The 24,816-nt window shown below is 43.2% G+C and overlaps 2 protein-coding genes across 2 annotated transcripts in view; one reads left to right on the forward strand and one right to left on the reverse strand.

Annotated features, from left to right (window-relative positions):
* Positions 1–24,816, reverse strand: part of LOC128136128 (uncharacterized) — a 280,224-nt gene that overhangs the window by 142,221 nt on the left and 113,187 nt on the right. The gene's annotated exons all lie outside the window — the stretch shown is intronic.
* Positions 1–24,816, forward strand: part of LOC128136134 (microtubule-associated serine/threonine-protein kinase 4-like) — a 205,242-nt gene that overhangs the window by 131,189 nt on the left and 49,237 nt on the right. The window contains 7 exon segments of the mRNA XM_052775296.1: positions 5,402–5,610; positions 6,330–6,468; positions 7,477–7,609; positions 10,287–10,452; positions 13,325–13,426; positions 22,116–22,238; positions 22,484–22,596. Of these exon segments, the coding sequence (XP_052631256.1) occupies positions 5,402–5,610; positions 6,330–6,468; positions 7,477–7,609; positions 10,287–10,452; positions 13,325–13,426; positions 22,116–22,238; positions 22,484–22,596 (985 nt within the window).

Here is a 24,816-nt window from a genome sequence, read left to right on the forward strand (position 1 = left end):
AGGAGAAAGGGGAGGTGAAAGAGCGGGAGAAAGTATCCCCCCCATCTTCCCCATAGATTGAGTGCGATTACTAACAAATCCTGAGAGAAGGTGCCCTAGGTATGGGCGTGACAACAGTGCCGCATGCAAATACCAGCTTAACCTCATGACCAGTGATGTAATCATTTCATAAGTCGACATTACCCAGTACAGCAAAATGATAATCCTGATCCCTCTCCCAGAGGTGATAAACTTCACTGCAGGAATACATAGTGCATATAAGAATTTACATAACACCACCATGTGAACAAATGAACCAACATTGTGACCAGTGACTATCTAACTAATGTAAGAAATGCGTATAACAAATTTGTTTTAACATGCTCTGGTCAGGTTTGTCGTTATATCAACCCTTCAAGCCCCATGTTGGGCACCAAAAAGGACTGTTTTGGTTTAGGCCCAGCTGGCAACTAAGTACCATGCGGTGCTCGCTCACTCCTCCCCTCCCGGTGGGATGGGGAGCAGGATTGGAAGAAAAAGGTAAAAACTCGTGGGTTGAGATAAGGACGCTTTAATAGGACAACACAAGGAGAGAAGAAATAATAATCATAATAATAATAATAATAATAATAAAAGAATATATGAAGCAAGTGATGCATAATGCAATTGCTCACCACCCAGAACCCGATGCCCAGCCTGTTCCTGAGATGTGATCCTTCCTCCCCCCGGCCAGCTCCCCCAGTTTATATACTGAGCATGATGTCATACGGTATCAAATATCCCCTTGGCTAGTTCGGGTCAGCTATCCTGGCTGTGTCCCCTCCCAGCTTCTTGTGAAAATTACCCCTATCCCACCCAAACCCAGGACAGAGCTGTAAACTAGGCCTGAAGCCTGTAAGTAATTCAGAGAAAGAACAGGATTCTTGACTGTAAGATTTGAGGGACAGTTTGCATAACAGTTAAGTTAGTTAGAACCATTCAGGAACCCAGTTAAATGTTTTATCTTTTTTTTGGTCATCTTAACACATGTGCACACTGTTTTATATTTGTGCCTAGCTAAAGGTATTTTAGAGACCTTTTTCAAGTTGAGATTTATGTTGGAAGTGGAAGAAGGTGATGTTTGGACAATGCCACAGTTTATTAATTTTTTTATCTCTCTTAAAAAGTAAACTTTGCTTGCTTTATTGTAATACAGCATCAATAAAATACAGAGTACTTGTGCACCTGTTGAGATCCTGTATTGGGTTTGTGTGGTGGGGTTTTGGTAGTGGGGGAGGGGCTACAGGGGTGGCTCCTGTGAGAAGCTGCTAGAAGCTTCTCCAGCTCCAAGTCGGACCTGCCTCTGGCCAATGCTGAGCCAATCAGCAATGGTGGTAGCGCCTCTGCGATAACATATTTAAGAAGGGAAAACGTGCAGCAGAGAGGAGAATGTAAGAGAAATACCTATGCAGACACCAAGGCCAGTGGAGGTGGAGGTTCCCCTGCAGCCCATGGTGAGATGGCAGGCTGTGCCCCTGCAGCCTATGGAGGTTAACGGTGGAGCAGATGCCCACCTGCAGCCTGTGGAGGACCCCACGCCGGAGCAGGTGAATGCCCCCAAAGAAGGCCGTGACTCCATGGGAAGCCTGCGTTGGAGCAGTCTGTGCCTGAAGGACTGCAGCCCATGGAAAGAACTCATGCTGGAGCAGTTCATGAAGAACTGCAGCCCATGGGAAGGACTCACATTGGAGAAGTTAATGGAGGATTGTCTCCTGTGGGAGGGACCCCACGTTGGAGCAGGGGAAGAGTGTGAGGAGGAAGGAGTGGCAGAGACAATGTGTGATGAACTGACTGCAACCCCCATTCCCCATCCCCCTGCGCTGCTCAGAGGGAGGAGGTAGAGAAAATCAGGAGTGGAGTTGAGCCCAGGAAGAAGGGAGGGGTGGGGGGAAAGGTGTTTTAAGATTTGGTTTTATTTCTCATTATCCTACTCTGATTTGACTGGTAGTAAATTGATTTTTTTTCCCCCCAAGTCGAGTCTGTTTTGCCCGTGACCATAATTGGTGAGTGATCTCTCCCTGTCCTTGTCTCAACCCATGAGCCTTTCTTTATATTTTCTCCTGCCTATCCCACCGGGGGCGGGGGGGGGAGTGAGCAAGCAGCCTCATGGTGCTTCATTGCTCCCTGGGCTTAAACTGCAACAGATCCATACAGTGAAATCAGAGGATGTTTCGGAAATCTCTTATTGCCATGTTATGAAAACAAAGGGGGAGGTAGGAAAGCAAATTCTTCGTTTGAAAGCATAGGAGTTTGCAACTCTGATTGTGGCTTTGCAGGCAGAGAGGGCATACTACTGTCATTGAATTGATCGACAGGGCAATCGGATGTTCTGGATGTTCTTAATATATTGCTTTTGTGTTAAATGAATCCTCAAATTTACGATTGTCTTTATAATATATTGAAAATTGTGAGCTGCATTTAATGATCAAGACCAAGAAACTGCAAGTGAGGTATTGTGCTCTCTCTTAAAAGCATGTATAAAACAAAGATAAACTTCTACCTAATGCTCCAGCTATAACATTCTGTAAAGTAAAGAAGGGAGAGAGATGTGGGAATGTAGGCCTGGGGCAGGGAAAGAAAAGGTGCGAGTTCAATGCCAGGATTAGGAGAATGTAGCAAGATGACAGCTTCAAGGCAAATCAGGGTTCAAAATTACCCAAGACAAAATTGTTATGTGCCAGAACTCACTGTGGTTGTTCCCATTGTTTTACTTCAAAATTCAGCATCTTCAGTGTCTCAGCAGATGTGTGCTTTACTCCAGGCTTTCCATTTAGAATAAGTTGAAGCCCCACTTCTGTGCAGAAACATGGAAGATTTCCTGTTTCTCTCTCTCTTTTTTTTTTTTTTTAATGTCCAGGCAATTTGTATATCTTTATTTAACTGTTTCCCTTTGGGAAGATTTCATTTTCTATGTATCAGTTTAGTGACATTTCAGCAAATTCTAATATGATCTTTCAAACTGTGGGAGCTGAGAACACAGGTGTCGCAGGCAGTCCTGGGTGCAGTTGTTGCAATGTGCTTAGTTTAGTGTACTGATAGGCTGGGGAAATGGCATCACTGCTGCGAACTGGGAGCGTCCTGGAGGATGAAAGGAGGTCTTCTGCAGGAATAACGTGCTGCTGTCTAGGGCATAGTTTTCTTTCTAAAGCATAAATGCTGTTTGCTCAGGTCCTGTGATATACAGCAGAGGATGTGAATAAGTAATGATAGACATTTTTATACATTGAAGATCATTTAAAATCACTTTATATAGTACAAACAGTGTATGCATCTATAAACATGAGACAGTTGTATTGCAGTTTTCTTGTGGGTCTGGTACACTTGAACTAAAAAATTTTTTCTGAGGAATTGTGGATAACTGAATCTTAGTGGAAATTTATACAATTGCCTGCCTGTGACTATAAGACTGGAGAATACAACTTAAAGAGCTGGGGAACCATAACCGGCATGTCCCACATATTTGCTGGATTGGATAGTTCTTAGAACTTACTAGTTCTTCATCTTTAAATAAGGTAGTAATGACCTTAGAGATCCACATGATCTGCAAATGGGATTTATTAAGATGCTGTAATAATATGCTCTGGTTAATATCTGCCTTTCAAGAGTTCATCTTGACATGCTCTCCAAATTAAAGCTCTGAGAAAGATCTGCATACCGAGTCCTCAGCCAGTCCTCAGTTCATTCATATAATTATTTTTTTTTTAAGGATTGAAGCTTCAGGCACCTGAAGGGCTCACTTTTCTACATGCCAGGAGTGTACAAGGGGACTGAAATAGGGAAAAGACAAGATGAGATTAAGAAGCTAAGACTGACTGACAGGAGATAGCAACAAAACAGAGGGGAAAACCAGAATGTAAAGGAAAGAAAAGCAAAGGAAAAGAGTTGTAAGGAAGGGGTGGAGAGAGAAATGAGTATGAGGGGAGCAGAAGGAAGAGGTGCAGGACAAAAGGCATGAAACCAGCAGGGAGGAATAATGGAGCTGAATAACTTGGTCTTTATTCCAGCTTGGGAGGGGGCATGAGGGAGTGAGACTTAGTAGGAGACACTAAGGGTGGGGTTTGTCTTGGGTTTTGCCCAAGGTGGTTTTCCCCTACTTTCATAATGGTGTAATTTCTCTTACCTGCCCTATGCTCATATGAGCAAAGGATTAATGAAAGCTTTTGGAATCAGCAAGGGAAACTTTCTTGTCTAGAACAAGTTTTCCTCCACAAAGGAAAGCAGAAACAATGTTGATGTTTTTAGTGTCTAACGTTGGTAGCTGTATGAAGATCTTCATAAAAATAGTAAGGCAAGAATTGCTTTTTGTGTTTAAATAATTGTATGCTGATAATAGGACCTCATGGGGGCAACAAATGGAATTTAAAAACTACGTAATTGAGTCCCTTTTCCCCCCCCCCTCTATTTTCTCCTTTTTGTCCTTTCTTTCCATAAACACTCACTACTGTGGTAATTATATACTGGAGATGCTATAAGCATTAAATGCTACAAAGTAGATTTCAAGCAAGGCAAACGTTTTCAGGATTTGCCACAAGGGATTTTGAGAAATGCAGCAATGTCCTGCGTCAGTGTTTCATGGCGGGTATTCCTTCTCCTGAGCCTTGAAAGTAAGAAGGATTGTCCACATGAGGTTTTGTTTCACTTTGCTTCCTCCACTGCTTTGACCTTATCTAACCAAGCTTATAGGAAACTTTGTACCCAGTACACCAGTGGAAATTCTGCATGTCAAGATACATCTTAATCCCATGTTACCATGCAGTGATCTTTGTTTTGGATTACCTACTGGTGACCTACACTTGATATGGATCAGTGCTGATGTCAGGGACCGCACAAGTACAGAAGATTTTGTACCTAGCAATGAGGGAGCCACCCCATTGAGCAACTTCTGAACAACCTTCGTGAGAAACCTGTGACGTTTTAAAATCCCCTGGACCAGAGTCTGAATTATAATTATCCGACAGCACACTTACAGAATAAGCATTTGTCAGAATGATTTCTAACACTGTGCCATAGCTGGGGTTTATATATAATCCTATGCTGATGGAAACACCCAAAATCTGTCTGAGCTGAGAGAGTTGTTGGAGGGGACATTTGCTATATCTGTTTGTTTTGGTTTTTGGAGGGGGTGTGTGTGTTGTTTTTCTAATTTGTGTACTAATTTGTGTTGACTGAGACTCATTCTGGTTATGAAGCAAAATGAGGTCTGTAGCCATTCTCTAATATGAAAGGCTAGTCAACTACATTAAATTAAAACCAAGTTTTTTATATAATATTTATACAGTATTATATATATATTTATTTATTTGTAAAAAATGTATTTTAAAGTACATTTTTAATGTAATTATTCAGTCCTTTTTCTTTTTCTCTCCCATTTGAACTTCTTCAGTGCGGTTTATTTTGTGAGACATAAAGAAACCAGACAAAGATTTGCCATGAAGAAAATTAATAAGCAGAATCTCATCCTCCGAAACCAGATTCAACAGGCCTTTGTCGAGCGTGATATCCTGACGTTTGCAGAAAATCCATTTGTTGTCAGCATGTATTGCTCCTTTGAAACAAGACATCATTTATGCATGGTCATGGAATATGTAGAAGGTAAAGTGTTTGTTCTGTTTTACAGAGGAAGAAGGGGGTTTTCTTATACCAAGAAAAATAAGCTGTATGGTACTTGCATTAGAAAGGCCCTCCTCTGTACTCTGGCAATACAGATTTAGCATCTAAATCCAACAACAAGGTCGCTTTTTTCCCACTCATCATCTACTGGTGAGAGCTTGTAAAACACTTGTGTTCCAGCTATAATGGGAAATAATTGCTCTTTGAATAAGTTCCTCATAGACTGTAATCGTAAGTGTCCTAGCATTCAAAGTTCATGTGGAAATGCTGTTTGCTTTTCTGGAATTCAAATTTTTATTAACATGTGTTGGGGTATTTGTAATAGTTATTTTTGCAAATAAAGAGGGAAGAGGAAACAATTCGAAAAGGTGCTAATCCTGAAGGAAGACCGTGGACAGAGACAGTGCAAGATGAGATACCCAGGCTATGGTTGTGTGTGTGTGTTTGCTTTTTTTTTATTTTTTTAAAGTAGCAGCACAGGCTTTATCAGTTTCCAGCTGAACCCTTGTACTGCTCGCTCCCAGCCTCACACTGTTTTTCTAGTACAGTAGTTGGTGTGATTACGTGTTCAATTGGATCATCTGACTGGAAAATAAACATTTATGACTACAATTTGTGTCTACTTCCACAACTTGTATGGATTATACTGATACATCTCAGAATTTAAAGTGTCATCTGGAACATTTGTCCTGTTTTCACAGGTGGAGACTGTGCTACTTTGATGAAGAATATGGGTCCCTTACCTGTAGACATGGCAAGGATGTACTTTGCAGAAACTGTTCTGGCCTTGGAATACCTTCATAATTATGGAATTGTACACAGAGATTTGAAACCAGACAAGTATGTATATAGAATATAAACAAAAGAGGACTTTGAAATTGTTAGATAAAATATGAAAGGTGTAAATTTGCTATGCATGAAATGTTTTTGTTATCGTGAATGTTATGTAGATACACAATTTCTGCACAATATGTGAATTTTCATTACCTGCAGTTACAGAGAATGTGTTTTTTTCCAAGAGTGCTCTTTAAAATCCTTTTAAGATGGGAGAGGCTATCAAAGTAGCTAAAGAAAAATGTACTTACTCTTCTGGCTGAAATGGAGGGAAATGCATTTTGGTCATTAAGGAAAAGATCTTTCAAAGTATGCTTAAAACGCTGTTTAATACAAAGTCTTATCAACTTGCATATACAAAGATAAGACTGACCAGATGGGAAATCTTTCTTGTTTCATTGTTTTGCAATATTTAGAAATACAGTATATCTCCTATACATGTGAATAACATTACAGCAAGTAGCTGTAGTGAAAAGTATGACTGTTGTATCATCTCCATTAATCTTTTCCCTGTTTCATATTTAAAAAAAAAAAAAGAATTGGAGTCACATCTGTTGAGTGACAATACCTTCATAGCATGATAACCTCAGGCCAGTGTAGTATTAGTTACCAGATAACTTAATACCTGAGGTTTTTTTTCAAATGAATGACCCAGCTTGTTACAGACAGAAAATGCCCAGCTCACTTGAAAAGCTAAATTTATTCTATTCTAGATCTTTCAGAATGACGACTCTTTCTTTTTGTTTGAAGCATCTAACATTCAACTCTCAATACGTGTATGGTTCTATAAGATGATGTGCAATTGCATATAAAAAGTTTGTTTACATCTGGTAATAATAGTAACAAATGTAAGACTGTCAGATTTTTAACCTGTTTATTTTGTACCTGGTTAAATTACTTTTTAAGCTGTCTTCATATTTTTGCCATCCTGAGGAAACATTTTCTTCCAAGAATAATAATAAGCACATAATGTTGAATTCTATCACAGTAACTTCAGATCATTCTAATTTTCAGTTTATTGGTAACATCCATGGGCCATATAAAGCTTACAGACTTTGGCCTGTCAAAGGTGGGGCTAATGAGTTTGACTACCAATTTGTATGAGGGTCACATTGAGAAGGATGCCAGAGAATTCCTTGACAAACAAGTAAGACACAGCTTTTTTCATTTCTATGTCAAGTGTTCAAATGAAATGATGTTTTGCCAGCAGAATGTACTGTAATACTGTTGTCGCGGTTTAAGCCCACCCAGTAACAAAGCACCACAAGGCCGTTCGCTCACTCCCCCTGCCCCCGGCCACAGTGGGATGAGGAGAAAATATAAAGGCAGGCTCGTGGGTTGAGATAAGGACTGGGAGGGATCACTCACCACTTATGGTCACAGGTAAAAGATGGGCTCAACTTGGGGAAGAAACAAAATCAATTTAATTTACTATAAATCAAAACAAAACAAGGATATTAGGAAGTAATACCAAACCTTAGAACATCTTCCCCCCAACCCTCCCTCCTTCCCGGCTCAACTCCACTCCCGAATTCTCTACCTCCTCCCCCCTGCGGCGCAGGGGAACAGGGGATGGGGGTTGGGGTCAGCTCGCCACACATTGTCTCTGCCGCTCCTTCCTCCTCGGGGGAGGACTCCTCACTCTTCCCCTGCTCCACCGTGGGGTCCCTCCCACAGGAGGCAGTCCTTCACGAACTTCTCCAACATGAGTCCTTCCCACGGGCTGCAGTTCCTCACAAACTTCCCTGGCGTGGGTCCTTTCCGCGGGCTGATCTTCAGTCACAAACTGCTCCAGCGTGGGCTTTCCCATGGAGTCACGGCCATCTTTGGGGGCCTCTGCTCCACTGTTCACCTCCATGGGCTGCAGGGGCACAGCCTGCCATCTTATCACAGGCTGCAGGGGAATCACCTCCTCCGGCGCACCTCCTCCCCCTCCTTCCTCACTGACCTCGGTATCTGCATAGGTGTTCCTCTCACATTCCAATCCACTACTCAGTACCGGTTCCCCTTCTTAAATATGTTATCCCAGAGGCACTACCAGTCACTGATTGGGTCAGCCTTGGCCAGAGGCAGGTCCGACTTGGAGCCAGGGGAGCTTCTAGCAGCTTCTCACAGGAGCCACCCCTGCAGCCCCTCCCCCGCTACCAAAAAAACTGTGCCACACAAACCCAAAACAACTGTATAAACTGTTGTTATTTCTGCATTGGTGTTCCAATTGTGTATGATGTCAGTTACTTTTACTGATGCCCTGCAGATTATTCTAGGCTTTTTTCTTTCTACATTAGGATCTATTAGTAAGATGAACAACCTAATTGTGTGCAAGTGGATCTCTGAGAGACAAAAGTGGAAAACTGTTTTTATAAGGAATTCGGAAGTCTCAGCAGAGTACTTGTGGAGCTCATGATGCATTGTACAACCAAGGGTGCCAAAATCCTTGCTATAGCCTATTTCCCTTTAAGTATGCCTCATTACCATAGCTCACAATCTGTTCACTGTAAAAGTTACTTAAGATAAAACTGTCACAACTTTCATGTAAATATAAGGATATGTTTAAGTTTGTCATGGTTTAAGCCCAACCAGCAACAAAGCACCATGAAGCCGCTTGCTCACTCCTCCCCCTGCAGTAGGATGGGGAGGATAAAATATAAAGAAAAGCTCATGAGTCGAAACAAAGACAGGGAGGGATCACTCACCAATTATGGTCACGGGCAAAAAACCAGACTCAACTTGGGGAAAAAAATCAATATTTAATTTGTTACCATTCAAATCAAAACAGGACAATGAGAAGTAAAACCAAATCTTAAAACACCTTCCCCCCACCTCTCCCTCCTTCCCGGGCTCAACTCCACTGCTGATTTTCTCTACCTCCTCCCCCCGAGCGGCGCAGGGGGATGGGGAATGGGGGTTGCAGTCAGTTTGTCACACATTGTCTCTGCCGCTCCATCCTATTCAGGGGCAGGACCCCTCATGCTCTTCCCCTGCTCCAGCATGGGATCCCTCCCACGGGAGACAGTTCTTCACAACCTTCTCCAATGTGAGTCCTTCCCATGGGCTGCAGTTCTTCACAAACTGCTCCAGCATGGGTCCCTTCCATGGGCTGCAGTCCTTCAGACACAGACTGCTCCAGCACAGGCTTTCCCATGGAGTCACGGCCTTCTTCGGGTGCAGCCACCTGCTCCAGTGTGGGGTCCTCCACGGGCTGCAGGTGGGCATCTGCTCCACCGTTCACCTCCATGGGCTGCAGGGGCACAGCCTGCCATCTTATCACAGGCTGCAGGGGAATCACCTCCTCCGGCGCACCTCCTCCCCCTCCTTCTTCACTGGCCTTGGTGTCTGCATAGGTGTTTCTCTCACATTCCACTCCCCTCTCCACTGCAAGTTTCCCCTTCTTAAATATGTTATCGCAGAGGTGCTACCACCGTCGCTGATTGGGTCGGCCTTGGCCAGAGGCAGGTCTGACTTGGAGCCGGGGAAGCTTCTAGCAGCTTCTCACAGGAGCCACCCCTGTAGCCCCCTCCCCCGCTCCCAAAACCCCACCACACAAACCCAATACAAAGTTAAATATTTGTTGTGATGGACTCCCATGTATGAAAAGCAAACTGTCCTTTGCATGAGAGACATGCAAATGCGATTATGATGCCTGTAAATGTTAGATAGGTCATTTTAAAAACATTAGATGTTATGTAAACTCAGCAGACTAAAACCTACAGAATTCCATTTTTCCATGTTTCCACATTATTTTACATTTCAAGAATTATAAATGATGTGATATAACTAGTACCACTAGACTTATTTTACCATCATGCTTATTTTCTTTCTTTTAGGTCTGTGGTACACCTGAATACATAGCTCCTGAAGTGATACTGAGACAGGGTTATGGAAAACCAGTGGACTGGTGGGCTATGGGAATTATACTTTATGAATTTCTTGTTGGGTGTGTGCCATTCTTTGGAGATACACCAGAAGAGCTGTTTGGACAAGTAATCAGCGGTGAGGATCATCACAAAAAACCAGATTTCTTAGCTTGCTGTGAAATGTTTCAATTTATGTTAATAGTAAAGATATTTACAACTTTACTGATGCACTAGGTTTTCAAGCTAACTTTGCTCAAAAAAACCCCAAAACCACTGTCATTGTAATATTGTAATATACAATTTTCTGTCAAAGCAATAAGAATAAATTTGGATTAAAAGCTGAACTTACCATATATTGTTGCTGAGTACAGAAATGCAGTAAAGTACAATGGTTAAGCTACACTATTTGAAAAAGAAAAGCAGTATTAGTAGAGAAGTCATGCCACTGGCACAGTGTTTTCAGTCTTTAGTAGAGAAATTACACCAGAGAAGAAACGGTTAACATAAATTTGCATAAATGGGAAAATGCCTCATGGCACAATTAAGAAATTAACAAAGATGTAATAAAACCCTAAAACAAATGACTCCAGAATAATAAATAATGAGAAAGAGAAGGAAGCAAATTCAATTCACAGATTGTTAATGATTTCATTGGTGACTGTTGTAGTGTAACGTTATTCCTGTAACAGCTGTTCTTCTTTCATTTAAAATTCAATAATGTTTTAGATCTTAACCTGCAAGCTGACCCTAAGTATTGTTATATGGCTTGTGGCAAAACTGAATGATAATTAAACAGAATCATTTATTATCCTACCTGCTGTTTCCATAAATTTCCCAGATGCATAGATGTAGAAGGCCTCTAGTTATGCCAAAAGTTTAACAGAATGGCACCTCTGTTACTGAATATTTCCCAGTCTGGTTTATGGTCTGCTTAAAACTTCCATTAGCTAAGACCAAACAAACCCAAACAAACAAACAAAAAACCCAATAGAAACAAAGCTAACCGCACCTCCGGTTCCTTGTTCTGAGAACGCAACAAATCCCCTTTTGTACATAAGGAGACACTTTGTCATCATCTCGCTTTCCTCCATCTCTGAAGTTGAAAGCCAGGCATGTTTGTAAATGGTAATGAAATAGATTTGTGAATTGCCTCTAGTATATGACCTCTTTATACAACATCCTAGCTGTTTATGGATTTATAACTATGCTGTTTTCTGATGTGATACACCAAATGGCAAGGAGAATCAACTGTTTAATTAACACAAGCAGCAAATGCTGGCTTTTTTCTGGATGCCTCATGGCTGTGATGCATATTCATACTTTATTTTCCAAATCAGGTTTAAACTGCAGTGGAAGCTGTAGGCAGGCAAATATGGAAATAACTCATGTTTTTATTGCATTTCCAGACACATGCACATGTGTTTTTATCTTTATGCTCTCTGACTGGGAGGAGGGGAGGGAATAGTCTAAAATTAATGACAAAATTTGCACTTTAGACTTTATTTTACATTGCATTAATTTTACATTTTGTAAACCAAATTGTCATGTGTTACAGTCTAGCTGATATTTATGTAAATAACTTTATCTGTTTGAACGTGTCTATTTATTTTCCAGAAATTGTTTCTAGAAGTGTATGTTTGTAAACCTGATCCATTCCCATTCATTCTCCAAGACTGTTGGTCAGCTTAGTTTCTTGTTTTGATGTTGGCTTTTCAGGCTTTTTTCTTTTTTTTTTAATATCCTTACTTACTGAAATGAATCTTACTGTCAATATCTGCAGGAGAACTTTTGTTGGATAAGATTCCCGTGCTAACATATATAGTCCCCCTGTATTCAACTGTAAAAGCCATATTACAGAATCCAAACTATATAGTGTAGACTTTTATTCCAGTTTCTGTGGGTGAAATCTACATTCTACTTGAAAATCTACTTTAAAATCTTGCCCCCTCATTTTAGCTCCTCTCTTCTTCATTGTAGGTTGTCTTTCCTTCCCCTAAGTTGTACGAGTAAACCGTGGGAGGCCTCAGTGTAAACTTAGATGCCTAAAATGATCATGGTTAAAAATAAACCTCCGGAAACAGGTTACATTTCATGCCTGTTTATTTCTGTACCTTAACAGTCTTCTGTATTTCCTGAGCTTCTAGCATTCTGTTTCTCTGATGCCAAAATCCTTGTACCTCCCAAGAAACTTCTGCAGAGTTTTGTCTCAACCTGCAATATATTACATTTGTAGAGGCAGCTTCTGCTAAAAATCAGACAAAACTTGCTGTGTAAGCTTTTATAAAGTTGATGTTTGTATTAAACAATGGGAAATTGTGCCAGTTTCAATTTAAATGAAGGTTTGGCAGAATTTTTATTCAGCCTTACCTGGATGCTGCAGGGCTTAATATCTTGACTGCAAGATTTAGCTGCAACTTGCTATGAAGTGCAAAAGCCTTAGTAGTATAAGAGTCAGTAGAGTGAGGTTTTTTTCCCTCTGAAGTATGAGACTTGGAAAAAAGCTACATTGGCATGTATCTCTCCAGAACACAGTCCAATACTTCAGCCCTTAGTCATGGGAGTAATGACTTCAATGAATCTACTAGCATTAGAGAAGGATTACAGATGTGAGCAGTGACTGCTTGGTCAGTCAGGTCAGCTATGTCCATCTTATCAGCAGTTTCTGTGGAACAGAACTAAAATTTAAACCATGATGATTGGAGGGGGGAGGGGGGAGGGACAGCATACGAGTATGCTAGTGTTTTGCAATAGTTTTCCATGAGCCAAGCACTGTTGTTAAATACTGTTTTGGGTTAAAGGATACTTCTGAGGAAAATAGGACCATAAAAATGTTTATGGAATCTGTATAGAGAGTATTAAAATCAGAAGTAATTGGTATGCAACAGAGAGCAACTTGAAAAAGTTTCCTTAACTCTGACTTTATTGCTGGCTCACTATGAGAGCTTTCACACAGTTTCTGCTGGATGTTGGGATCAGACTTAAATAATAACAACTTTCTGTTTTGCTAGATGAAATCAACTGGCCTGAAAAGGATGAAGCACCACCTCCAGATGCCCAGGATCTGATTACCCTGCTGCTCAGGCAGAATCCTTTGGAAAGACTGGGAACAGGTTAGGAGGCACTATTTTAAATTGTTAGTGTGCTAGAAATAGCTTCTACATTTGGCATTGGGAGCTTTTGTTCACCTATTTGTTTTGCCCGGAAAACATCTGTCAGGGCAAGTAGCATGACAACGTGTCATTATAGCAGAGGGTATTTTATAGATTCAAACCAGTAATATGAGCTTAACAAGATGATGACTGTCCTTTTGTGGAGTTTACATGTGGTCATTCGTATTTATTCTTCTCTTACTTTGACAAATAAAACAGAAACCTCTCAAAGACCCAGTGTCGTGGTTTAACCCCAGCCAGCAACTAAGCACCATGCAGCCGCTCACTCACTCCCCCCCCACCCAGTGGGATGGGGGAGAAAATCGGGAAAAGAAGTAAAACTCGTGGGTTGAGATAAGAACCGTTTAATAGAACAGAAAAGAAGAATCTAATAATGATAATGATAAAACTAATAAAATGACAACAGCAATAATAAAAGGATTGGAATGTACAAATGATGCGCAGTGCAATTGCTCACCACCCGCCGATCGACACCCAGCTAGTCCCCAAGCAGCGATTCCCCGCCCCCCCTTCCCAGTTCCTATACTAGATGGGACGTCACATGGTATGGAATACCCCTTTGGCCACTTTGGGTCAGCTGCCCTGGCTGTGTCCCATCCCAAATTCTTGTGCCCCTCCAGCTTTCTCACTGGCTGGGCATGAGAAGCTGAAAAATCCTTGACTTTAGTCTAAACACTACTGAGCAACAACTGAAAACATCAGTGTTATCAACATTCTTCGCATACTGAACTCAAAACATAGCACTGTACCAGCTACTAGAAAGACAGTTAACTCTATCCCAGCTGAAACCAGGACACCCAGTAAGCCATTGGATGGGGTTCCTTCATGAATAGAGCATTAAATAACTAAACACAGAAATAGAGAAGAAGAATCAACACAACTGATGCTTCTTTTTCCAGAAGTATCTTAACCTGGCAAATTAGTTCCTCCAGGCTTTAGGGCGGTTGATGAGTACTCAAACTAGTTATTCAGAAATTACTGTCTGAGGTTGTCTTATGAAAGGTCTTGTCATTCTCATTCAGCACTACTTCCTTGCATGAAAAAGAATAAAACCAAAAGTGTGAATGTTAAGGAAGTAAATGGATATTGGTGAGAATACAAGCTGCCAGCTTATTCCACTGTAGTTATTCAGTGCTTTGCTCATTCCATTTCAAGTGAAGAACCTGGCATGTGGTATTAGGAGCAGTGAGCCTGCATAGGCTAATGAAAACACTGTGAATTTATGTAATAGAGTTTATTTGTTAGTTGATGGAGCAGGATTTATTTGGGAATTTGGGTGAGAGGCAGTAATGAAGAATATTGCACGTGATTTTTTAAAGTGTTAATGTATGGGAGCCCTAGTCACTGACTACCATCCCACTGGGCAAAGCACTGTGTAAACACAGCAAAAAAGGCCTCCTACATAAAAGAGCCTGAATATAAAGCCATATTTTTATTTATAGTGAATACTGTATGCCATTAATATAAATATATTGGGGACGCTAAGGAAACCAAGTGGCAGGTTGAGTCAGTATGACAGTATTTGGAAAATTGCTGGCAAAACTGAGTCCAGCAGTCAGACTGTGCTGCATATTTTTAGAGCTAATATAAAAAGGAGCTTTAGGAATCAGTTCATAACTGGCCTTACCACAGCCACTCAGGGGAAACATGAGTATAACCCAGACCCCAAGTACTGTTGACGTGGTCCCAAACGACAGGTCTTCCTTTGGGACATGGTGACATGACAGATGAGTGAACTGCAATGTCCCTTGCTCCCTGAGCATCTGGGATCTCTGTAGACTTAGACTTCACTGTAGCTGATGGTCTGGAGTAAGTGGCATCCAGCAAAGTTTATTGCTCTCTCTTGCCCCATGTTGACTGCGGGAGATTTAAACACGGTGTAACCGTCAGCAGCACTCAGTCGGCGATGAGCCCAGCAGCGACAACAGTAAGTTCGGTGGCTGAGTGCTAGACTGAGGCGGACAAGGAGGTTCCCAGAGCCTGGGAACCACAAGGAAGAGCTGAGAGACCCATCCAGAGCTGGCAGCTCTTGCGAGCGAGGCTGATGCAGCATGGGCATTGCCAGGAGTAACCGCAGGAGATTTAAATAGCTCTGGGGAGTGCCAGCGACCAGGAGCGCCCCCAACCAGGGCGGGCAAACAGGGCGTGGCGCATCAGAAAGGGTGTGGCATGGCAGTTTGCCACGCAGTTTGTGCAGGGAGGGTGTGCAGGGAGGGCTCAGTCCCCCTCCCAGCTCAAAGAGGCTACTCAAGCGGTGGGCATCGTCCTCTCAGAAGGAGACCCAGCTATGGTAGCCACTCGGATGAAAGCCATTGCCAGGAAAAATGTGGTGACCCAGACGGAGCTCCCAAGTAAACATGCAGCTGTCCAGGTCTCCAGCTGCAGGGAGTGCCTGAGCCTGTCATTGGTACCAGAGGGCAGCAGAGATAACTCCTGTGTGCGGTGTGACCAGGTGGATGATCTGCTCAGCCTGGTGGCAGAGCTGAAGGAGGAAGTGGAAAGGTTAAGGAGTGTCAGGGAGTGTGAGAGGGAGATAGATTGGTGGACCCACACCCTACCATCCCTAAGGCAGAGGCAGCAGATGGAGGCTCCACAAGAAGCAGAGGATCCCCTGCCCTCTTGCCACCAGGCAGGAGGGGACCTAAGAGATGGAGGGAAATGGATACAGGTCCCTGCTCAGGGAGGCAGGCGAATCCGCTCCCGGTCTCCCTCACCTTCCCAGTTGCCCCTACTCAACAGGTATGGGGCTCTGGAACTTGAGGACCAGGTCAGTGAAGATCAGGGTGAAGATGAAGGCCTATCCAGGGAGGTGCCTAGGTTGAGTCAGTCAGCCCCATGCATTCTGACAGCCTCTGAAAAAAGAAAAAGGAGGGTAATTGTCGTAGAAGATTCCCTTCTGATGGGGACAGAGGGCCCAATATGCAGACCTGACCCATCCCACAGGGAAGTCTGCTGCCTCCCTGGGGCCCAGGTAAAAGACATTACCAGGGAACTCCCTGGTCTGGTTCGGACCTCTGATTATTACCCATTGCTGGTTGTGCAGGTTGGCAGTGATGAGATTGCAGAGAGAAATCCAAAGGCAATCAAAAGGGACTTCAGGGCACTGGGACGATTAGTAGAAGGATCGGGAGCACAGGTAGTGTTTTCCTCAATCCCTTCAGTGGCAGGGAAATATACTGAAAGGAACAGGAAAACACACCTGGTTAATATGTGGCTCAGAGGCTGGTGCCATAGGTGGAATTTGGGGTTTTTTGATCATGGGGAGGTTTACACGGCACCGGGCATGCTAGCGACAGATGGTATCCAGCTATCTCAAAGGGGGAAAAGGATTCTCACTCGTGAGATGGCGGGGCTCATAGAGAGGGCTTTAAACTAGGTTTGAAGGGGGAAGGGGATAAAACTAGGCTCACCAGAGGTAAGCCTAGGGGTGGCATGCCAATGTTGGGGGTGGAATCGATAGCCCAGCTCAAATGCATCTACACCAATGCACGCAGCATGGGCAATAAACAGGAGGAGCTGGAAGCCATTGTGCAGCAGGATAGCTATGACTTAGTCGCTGAGGTAGGTTGACCCTGGCTGGATGCCAGGTGCCAACGAAAGCCGCTCTATCACTCCCCCTCCTCAGCTGGACCAGGGAGAGAAAATATAACAAAAGGCTCGTGAGTCAAGATAAGGACAGTTTAATAAAGTGAAAGCAAAGGTCGCGCACGCAAGCAAAGGAAAACAAATGATGTTATTCTCTACTTCCCATCAGCAGGCGATGTCTGGCCACTTCCTGGGAAGCAGGGCTTCAGTACACATAGTGGTTGCTCCGGAAGACAAAATGCCCCCCTTCCGTCTCCCTTTACTTAGCTTTTATAGCTGAGCTGACGTCGTATGGTATGGAATATCTGTTTGGTTAGTTTGGGTCAGCTGTCCTGGTTATGTCCCCTCCCAAGATCTTGCCCAGCCCCAGCCTGCCGTTGAGGGGGGCAAAAATGTTGGAGAGACAGCCTTGATGTTGTGCCAGCACTGCTCAGCAGTAGCCAAAACACTGGTGTGTTATCAACACCTTTCTAGCTACCAATGCAGAGCACAGCACTATGAGGGCTGCTATGGGGAGAATTAACTCCATCTCAGCCACACCCAATACAGTTGCCATCACAGAAACATGGTGGGACAACTCCCATGACTGGAGTGCTGCAATGGATGGTTATAAGCTCTTCAGAAGGGATAGGCAAGGTAGAAGAGGTGGTGGGGTGGCTCTCTATGTTAGGGAGTTTTTTGATTGTACAGAGCTCCACGATTGTGATGATTAGGTTGAGTGCTTATGGGTAAGGATGAGAGGGAAGGCCAACAAGGCAGATGATATGCTGGGAGTCTGTTATAGACCACCCAACCAGGTTGAAGAGACAGATGAATTATTCTACAAGCGGCTGGGAGAAGTCTCACAATTGTGTGCCCTTGTTCTCGTGGGGGACTTCAACTTCCCTGACGTCTGCTGGAAATACAACGCAGCAGAGAGCAAGCAGTCTAGGAGGTTCCTGGAGTGTGTGGAAGATAACTTCCTGACACAGCTGGTAGGTGAGCCAACCAGGGGAGGAGCCTTGCTAGACCTACTGTTTACAAACAGAGAAGGACTGGTGGGAGATGTGGTGGTCGGAGGCCATCTTGGGCTTAGTGACCATGAAATGATGGAATTCTCAATTCTTGGTGAGGTAAGGAAGGGGGTCAGCAAAACCACCACTATGGACTTCCGGAGGGCAAACTTTGGCCTGTTCCGGACACTGGTCGAGAGAGTCCCTTGGGAGACAGTCCTGAAGGGCAAAGGGGTCCAGGAAGGCTGTACATTCTTCAAGAAGGAAGTCTTAAAGTCTCAGGAGCAGGCTATTCCCATGCACCGCAAGACGAACCATCGGGGAAGACGACCAGCCTGGCTGAACAGGGAGCTTTTGCTGGGACTCAGGAAAAAAAGGACAGTTTACCATCTTTGGAAGAAAGGGCAGGCAACTCAGGAAGAGTACAGGGATCTTGTTAGGTCATGCAGAGAGAAAATTAGAAAGGCAAAAGCTCAGCTAGAACTCAATCTGGCCAATGTTGTAAGGGACAACAAAAAATGTTTTTACAAATATGTTAACAATAAAAAGAGAGCCAAGGAGAATATCTATCCTTTATTGGATGCAGAGGGGAACATTGCCACCAGAGATGAGGAAAAGGCTGAGGTACTTAATGCCTTCTTTGCCTCAGTCTTTAATAGTGAGACCAGTTATCCTCAGGGTACTCTACCCCCTGAGCTGGAGGACAGGGATGGAGAGCAGAATATACCCCCCATAATCCAGGAGGAAGCAGTTAATGACCTGCTACGCCACCCGGACACTCACGAGTCTATGGGACCAGGTGGGATCCATCCGAGAGTATTGAGGGAACTGGCGGAAGAGCTTGCCAAGCCACTCTCCATCATTTATCAGCAGTCCAGGTCAACAGGGGAGGTCCCAGAGGACTGGAGGCTTGCCAATGTGACGCCCATTTACAAGAAGGGTCGGAGGGAGGATCCAGGGAACTACAGGCCTGTCAGCCTGACCTCGGTAGTGGGGAAGATTATGGAGTGGTTCATCTTGAGTGCACTCACACAGCATGTGCAGGACGATCAGGCCCAGCCAGCATGGGTTCATGAAAGGCAGGTCCTGCTTGACCAACCTGATCTCCTTCTATGACCAGGTGACCCGCCTAGTGGATGAGGGAAAGGCTGTGGATGTTGTCTACCTGGTCTTCAGCAAGGCCTTTGACACTGTCTCTCACAGCATACTCCTTGAGAAGCTGGCGGCTCGTGGCTTAGACAGGTGTATTCCTCGCTGGGTAAAAAAACTGGCTGGATGGACGAGCCCAAAGGGTTGTGGTGAATGGAGTGAAATCCAGTTGGCGGCGGGTCACAAGTGGTGTTCCCCAGGGCTCAGTGTTGGGGCCAGTTCTCTCTAATATCTTTATCAATGATCTGGACAAGGGGATCGAGTGTACCCTCAGTAAGTTTGCAGATGACACCAAGTTGGGAGGGACGATTGATCTGCTCGAGCATAGGAAGGCTCTACAGAGGGATCTGGACAGGCTGGATTGATGGGTCGAGGCCAATTGTATGAGGTTCAACAAGGCCAAGTGCCAGGTCCTGCACTTTGGTCACAACAATCCCATGCAGCACTACAGGCTTGGGGAAGAATGGCTGGAGAACTGCCTGGCATAGAAGGACCTGGGGGTGCTGGTCGACAGCCAGCTGAATATGAGCTGGCAGTGTGCCCAGGTGGCCAAGAAGGCCAATGGCATCCTGGCCTGCATCAGAAATAGTGTGGCCAGCAGGAACAGGGAGGTTGTTGTTCCCCTGTATTCGGCACTGGTGAGGCCGCACCTTGAGTACTGTGTTCAGTTTTGGGCCCCTCACTACAGGAAAGGTGTTGGAGTGTGTCCAGAGAAGGGCAATCAAGTTGGTGAGGGGCCTTGAGCACAAGTCTTATGAGGAGCGGCTGAGGGAACTGAGGTTGTTTAGTCTGGAGAAGAGGAGGCTGAGGGGAGACCTTATCGCTCTCTACAACTACCTGAAAGGAGGTTGTAGTGAGATGGGTACTGGTCTCTTCTATGAAGTAACTAGTGATAGGACGAGAGGAAATGGCCTCAAGTTGCGGCAGGGGAGGTTTAGATTGGATATTAGAAAAAATTTGTTTACTGAGAGGGTTGTCAGGCATTGGAACAGGCTGCCCAGGGAAGTGGTGGAGTCACCATCCCTGGAGGTGTTCAAAAAATGCGTAGACGTGGCACTTCAGGACATGGTTTAGTGGGCATGGTGGTGTTGGGTTGATGGTTGGAGTCGATGATCTTAAAGGTCTTTTCCAACCTAAACGTTTCTATGATTTTATGATTCTATGAACAAGATAAGAGTGAGGGAGGTATCATGCCCCAGTCAGCTTCTCCACTTGCTACCTGCTTCATCTGCTGCAAAAGGCACTACTGCCAAAGGCAAAATGAAGAGCCACAACTAGATCCATTCCCTTGTTTTAAGTATGTTCCTTTCAGGCATTGTTTTATTGCCAGGATGCTTTTTCCTGGTAAACGTAGCGTTAATGCAAGACTGTCACCCTGTGAGAGGCTGGATCACAAGTAGATTGCAAATTCTGCCTCTGTTTTGCTACAGCTGGTTGAGAAAGTGAATTGGCTAGAATGCAGCTGGCTTAAGTCCCGTAATGGTCAGTGCTGCCACACAGAACATCTGTGCAGTTTGTTTACAGGCTGATTTCTTTCGACTGTTCGTGGTTTCTCAAGAGCTGGCAGTCTGAAGAAGGCAATCGGGCAGCCATTTCTTTGAAGCACAAAGGGATGTTTAGAAACTACAACAAAGGTTTTTAAGTGTCAGAAGCAACTCACAGAAACGGAGACTGCAACATGACGGGTCCCACAGGGGCACTGGAAAACAGCATGATTTATCCCAGGTTCCACCATGCATTTCAAATGACAGCGCTATCTAATATGTATTAGCTAGCTGCATAACACTCCATGAAAATTGTAATCGTGTATTTGCTCAGGAGACCCGAGTAGCTTAGTCAAGTTGAAAGAAGAGAGATAAATAGATACTACACTTCTTTTGAAGAAGGAAAATGACAGAAAAAAGACCTCTTTGGGTTTCTGAAGTGTCTGATACCTAGTCAAGAATTATACAATCTGCCATAATATTCCATTACTGTGTTCAGAGAAATGTTCACTCCTTGGCTAGTGACTTACAATTAGATGTGATTTTGGTTTCCTTTGGGAAGATTTGGCTTTTATGAATTTGGTACAGTCAGAAAAGCAAAGAACCCAACCTAGAAATCTTGACACTGACTTAGAGACCAATCCTGGAGACTTCACTTTTTTTCTATGGCACTCTCCTGACTTGCCCTTAACATAAGGAAGTTTACATGCAGTATCAAGTTGGCAGTAACTCTTGCTGCTGTAGGTTATCTGTTCAGTTTTTAGAATTACATTTATGCTTATTAATAACATCCCCTCTCACCTCTCCAGGACAAAAATTCCAGTACTTCATTGTGTTCTTATAGTTGTTTCTTAACTTGAAACTAGTGTAGTTGTTTAACATGCATTATGACAAGTAGTAATCCAAGGCAGTAATCCATAAGAAACTAAATGATAAGGTATTTCCTATAGATTTGTGTATTATTGCCATAAAACATCAAAAGGAGCTCCTGATCAGCAATGGTATTTACATTGAGCAACTATTAAGAATCATTCTTCATTGCTTTCTAATTTGTACTTACTCATCTAATGCACATATTTACATTTTGATGACTACTATTACTACATCTGATACTTCTGACTAATGTGTAGCTGATAGATAATAATTAGCCTAGCCAGAAAAATAGAAATGTTAAAAGGGGGAAGAAGAAGATAAAGCAACGTCACCACTGTTAATGAAATGGCAGCAATAAAACAGGGCTAGGGAGGTGCTCTGACAGGTTTAGGGGAGATTGTAGTGGGAATGGGTATTAGATGTTCCTGCCTGCAGTGATGACTATGCCTTTCCATGCTAATTTGCATTTTTTGACCAGGGATTTTGTTGAATCAGTGTCAGAGGATTTGGTATCATTTGCTCAGTGTTTTTCTCTGTCTCCCCCAGGTGGTGTATATGAAGTAAAGCAGCATCAGTTCTTCAGGAGCCTCAACTGGAATAGTCTGCTGAGGCAGAAAGCAGAATTTATTCCACAATTGGAGTCTGAAGATGACACAAGTTATTTTGACAGTAGGTATTGGATGGTATTAAAAAAATGTGATGAATGCCTTGTTTAAATAATCAATGTCTTTGGCTTTTGTATTTGCTTACTGCTTTGAAAATCTCCTTTATCAGAACCACTGACAGCTGTGCAATTTCACTGGTGGTTTGACATTTCAGGATAAATAATCTTAAGAATAAAATTATGCTTTTAGTTAAAGCTTGGTACCCATTCTTCCTGATAAATTCAAATACTTTATTTCCCTTGTCTGTAGCACGTTCTGAGAAATACCACCATATGGAAACTGAGGAAGAAGATGATACAAATGATGAAGATTTTAATTTGGAGATAAGACAGTTTTCCTCATGTTCACACAGATTTTCAAAAGTAAGTAAAAATTGCTATAATGTTAATACACATTGTGTACATAAACATTTTGCTACTTTTGTAGAGTTTGGAAATGTTACATATGGAAGAGGTGTTTATGGCATTGTTTCTTCAAGAAATGGTAACTGAAATTGAGCAAGAATGAAATGAATACCATTAAATCAAAACATGGGAAGATTCTGTAAGAAAGTTATTTCTTGAATCCTTAAGAAGGTAATAGAAAATTATGTAAATAGTTTGATATTTTCTGTAGAAAATTCATCATAGCATAAGACAAATATTAGGGAAACTGTTCTGTTAAATGCTAATGCATGTTCCTTATGTTGGTTTTCTTTATACATAGTTTGCATATTGCTCCAGTTGTGTCCTGAGTATCTTGCAGGCAATAGCATAACAAAGATTACAGTACTAGCCTATAGTAGAGATTAATTAAATGACATTAGACTGTAAGGAAAAAGCAAAGTAGTGGTTAGGTTAGTATGTGACTTGGTCAAGGAGAAATGTGGATTTGAGGGAGTGATTTGAATGCTGTGAATTGAAGGTAAAGCTGACTGTCAAGGTGTCCTGGTTTCAGCTGGGATAGAGTTAATTGTCTTCCTAATATGTGGTGCAGTGCTATGTTTTGAGTTCAGTATGTGAAGAATGTTGATAACACTGATGTTTTCAGTTGTTGCTAAGTAGTGTTTAGACTAAAGTCAAGGATTTTTCAGCTTCTCATGCCCAGCCAGTGAGAAAGCTGGAGGGGCACAAGAATTTGGGACGGGACACAGCCAGGGCAGCTGACCCAAAGTGGCCAACGGGGTATTTCATACCATGTGACATCACATATAGTATATAAACTGGGGGTGGGTGGGGGCGGGGAATCGCCGCTTGGGGATTAACTGGGTGTCAATCAGCAGGTGGTGAGCAATTGCACTGCGCATCATTTGTACATTCCAATCCTTTTATTATTACTGCTGTCATTTTATTAGTTTTATCATTATCATTATTAGTTACTTCTTTTCTGTTCTATTAAACGGTTCTTATCTCAACCCACGAGTTTTACTTCTTTTCCCGATTTTTCTCCCCCATCCCACTGGGTGGGGGGGGAGTGAGTGAGCGGCTGCGTGGTGCTTAGTTGCTGGCTGGGGTTAAACCACGACAGTCCATTTTTGGCGCCCAACGTGGGGCACGAAGGGTTGAGATAACGATAAACCTGACCAGAGCTTGTTAGAACAAATTTGTTATAAGCATTCATTATATTGGTCTAATAGTTGCTGGTCACAATGTCGATTTATGTGTTCTTAGAGTTGTTGCTCTGGTTTTTGAAGTTCTGTTATGTATCACCTCACTTGCTGTATGTAGTCCCTGTGCTGCTACTTATCATCCGTGGGAGGTGGATTAAGGTTTTCGCTTTGATGTATTGTGTAACACTGGTTTATGGTATGATAAAGTTATCGGTTGTGGAATTAGTCTGGTATTTGCACTCAGCACTGTCACCTCTATACTGCGGGAGCCATCTGTGGGAAACGATTAATAATTACACCATTTACCTTCCCTCCTTGGAGAGCCAATCTATGGGTGGGGTACCTTTCCTCCCTTTTTCCTTCTCCTTCAGTCCAGTTACAATGGCATTGAGAATTTTGAAAAATTTGAATACCCTTGGGATGTTGAGACCAGCATGGTCCTAGCCTTACTGCTAGGTATTAGCATGCTCCTGAATGTGGTTCAGCTCTTGTTTAAGGTTAAACAACTATTTAAGAAGATCACCCAGAGATCTGCCCTGAGGCTGGATAATTATGAGTGGCAGGGTGTGTGGGGTAGTATGGGCAAGTACCTAGAACAGTGGGCACCTCCAATGTTTTGGAAATTCACCTCTGAACAAGTGCAGAATTCGGAAGAACTAGTAAAATATTTAGAAAAGGTATGCTGTCGCCCTGGCAACTCCACAGAGATGCAAATTGCTGCAATGTGCTGGGACCTGACCTATGCCTATCGAGCCCTGTTCATCACCACTCAGTACCCTCAAGGGGAAGAGAAGGTCTCTGGAACTAACAACAAGACAACAGGCACTGCGGCTACCCAAACCTCCGCGACGGACACTGCCGTCCCTCCAGCCCCGGCGACGAGCACTGTAGCTACCCAAACCTCGGCAAGCGGTACTGCAACTGAACCAGTGGACCAACCCACACCAGTATCAGTTGCCCCCATACAGAAGAAGAAATATACAAAAAAATCAGT

The sequence above is a fragment of the Harpia harpyja genome, chromosome W (genome assembly GCF_026419915.1).
Source record: "Harpia harpyja isolate bHarHar1 chromosome W, bHarHar1 primary haplotype, whole genome shotgun sequence".
Lineage (NCBI taxonomy): Eukaryota > Metazoa > Chordata > Aves > Accipitriformes > Accipitridae > Harpia > Harpia harpyja.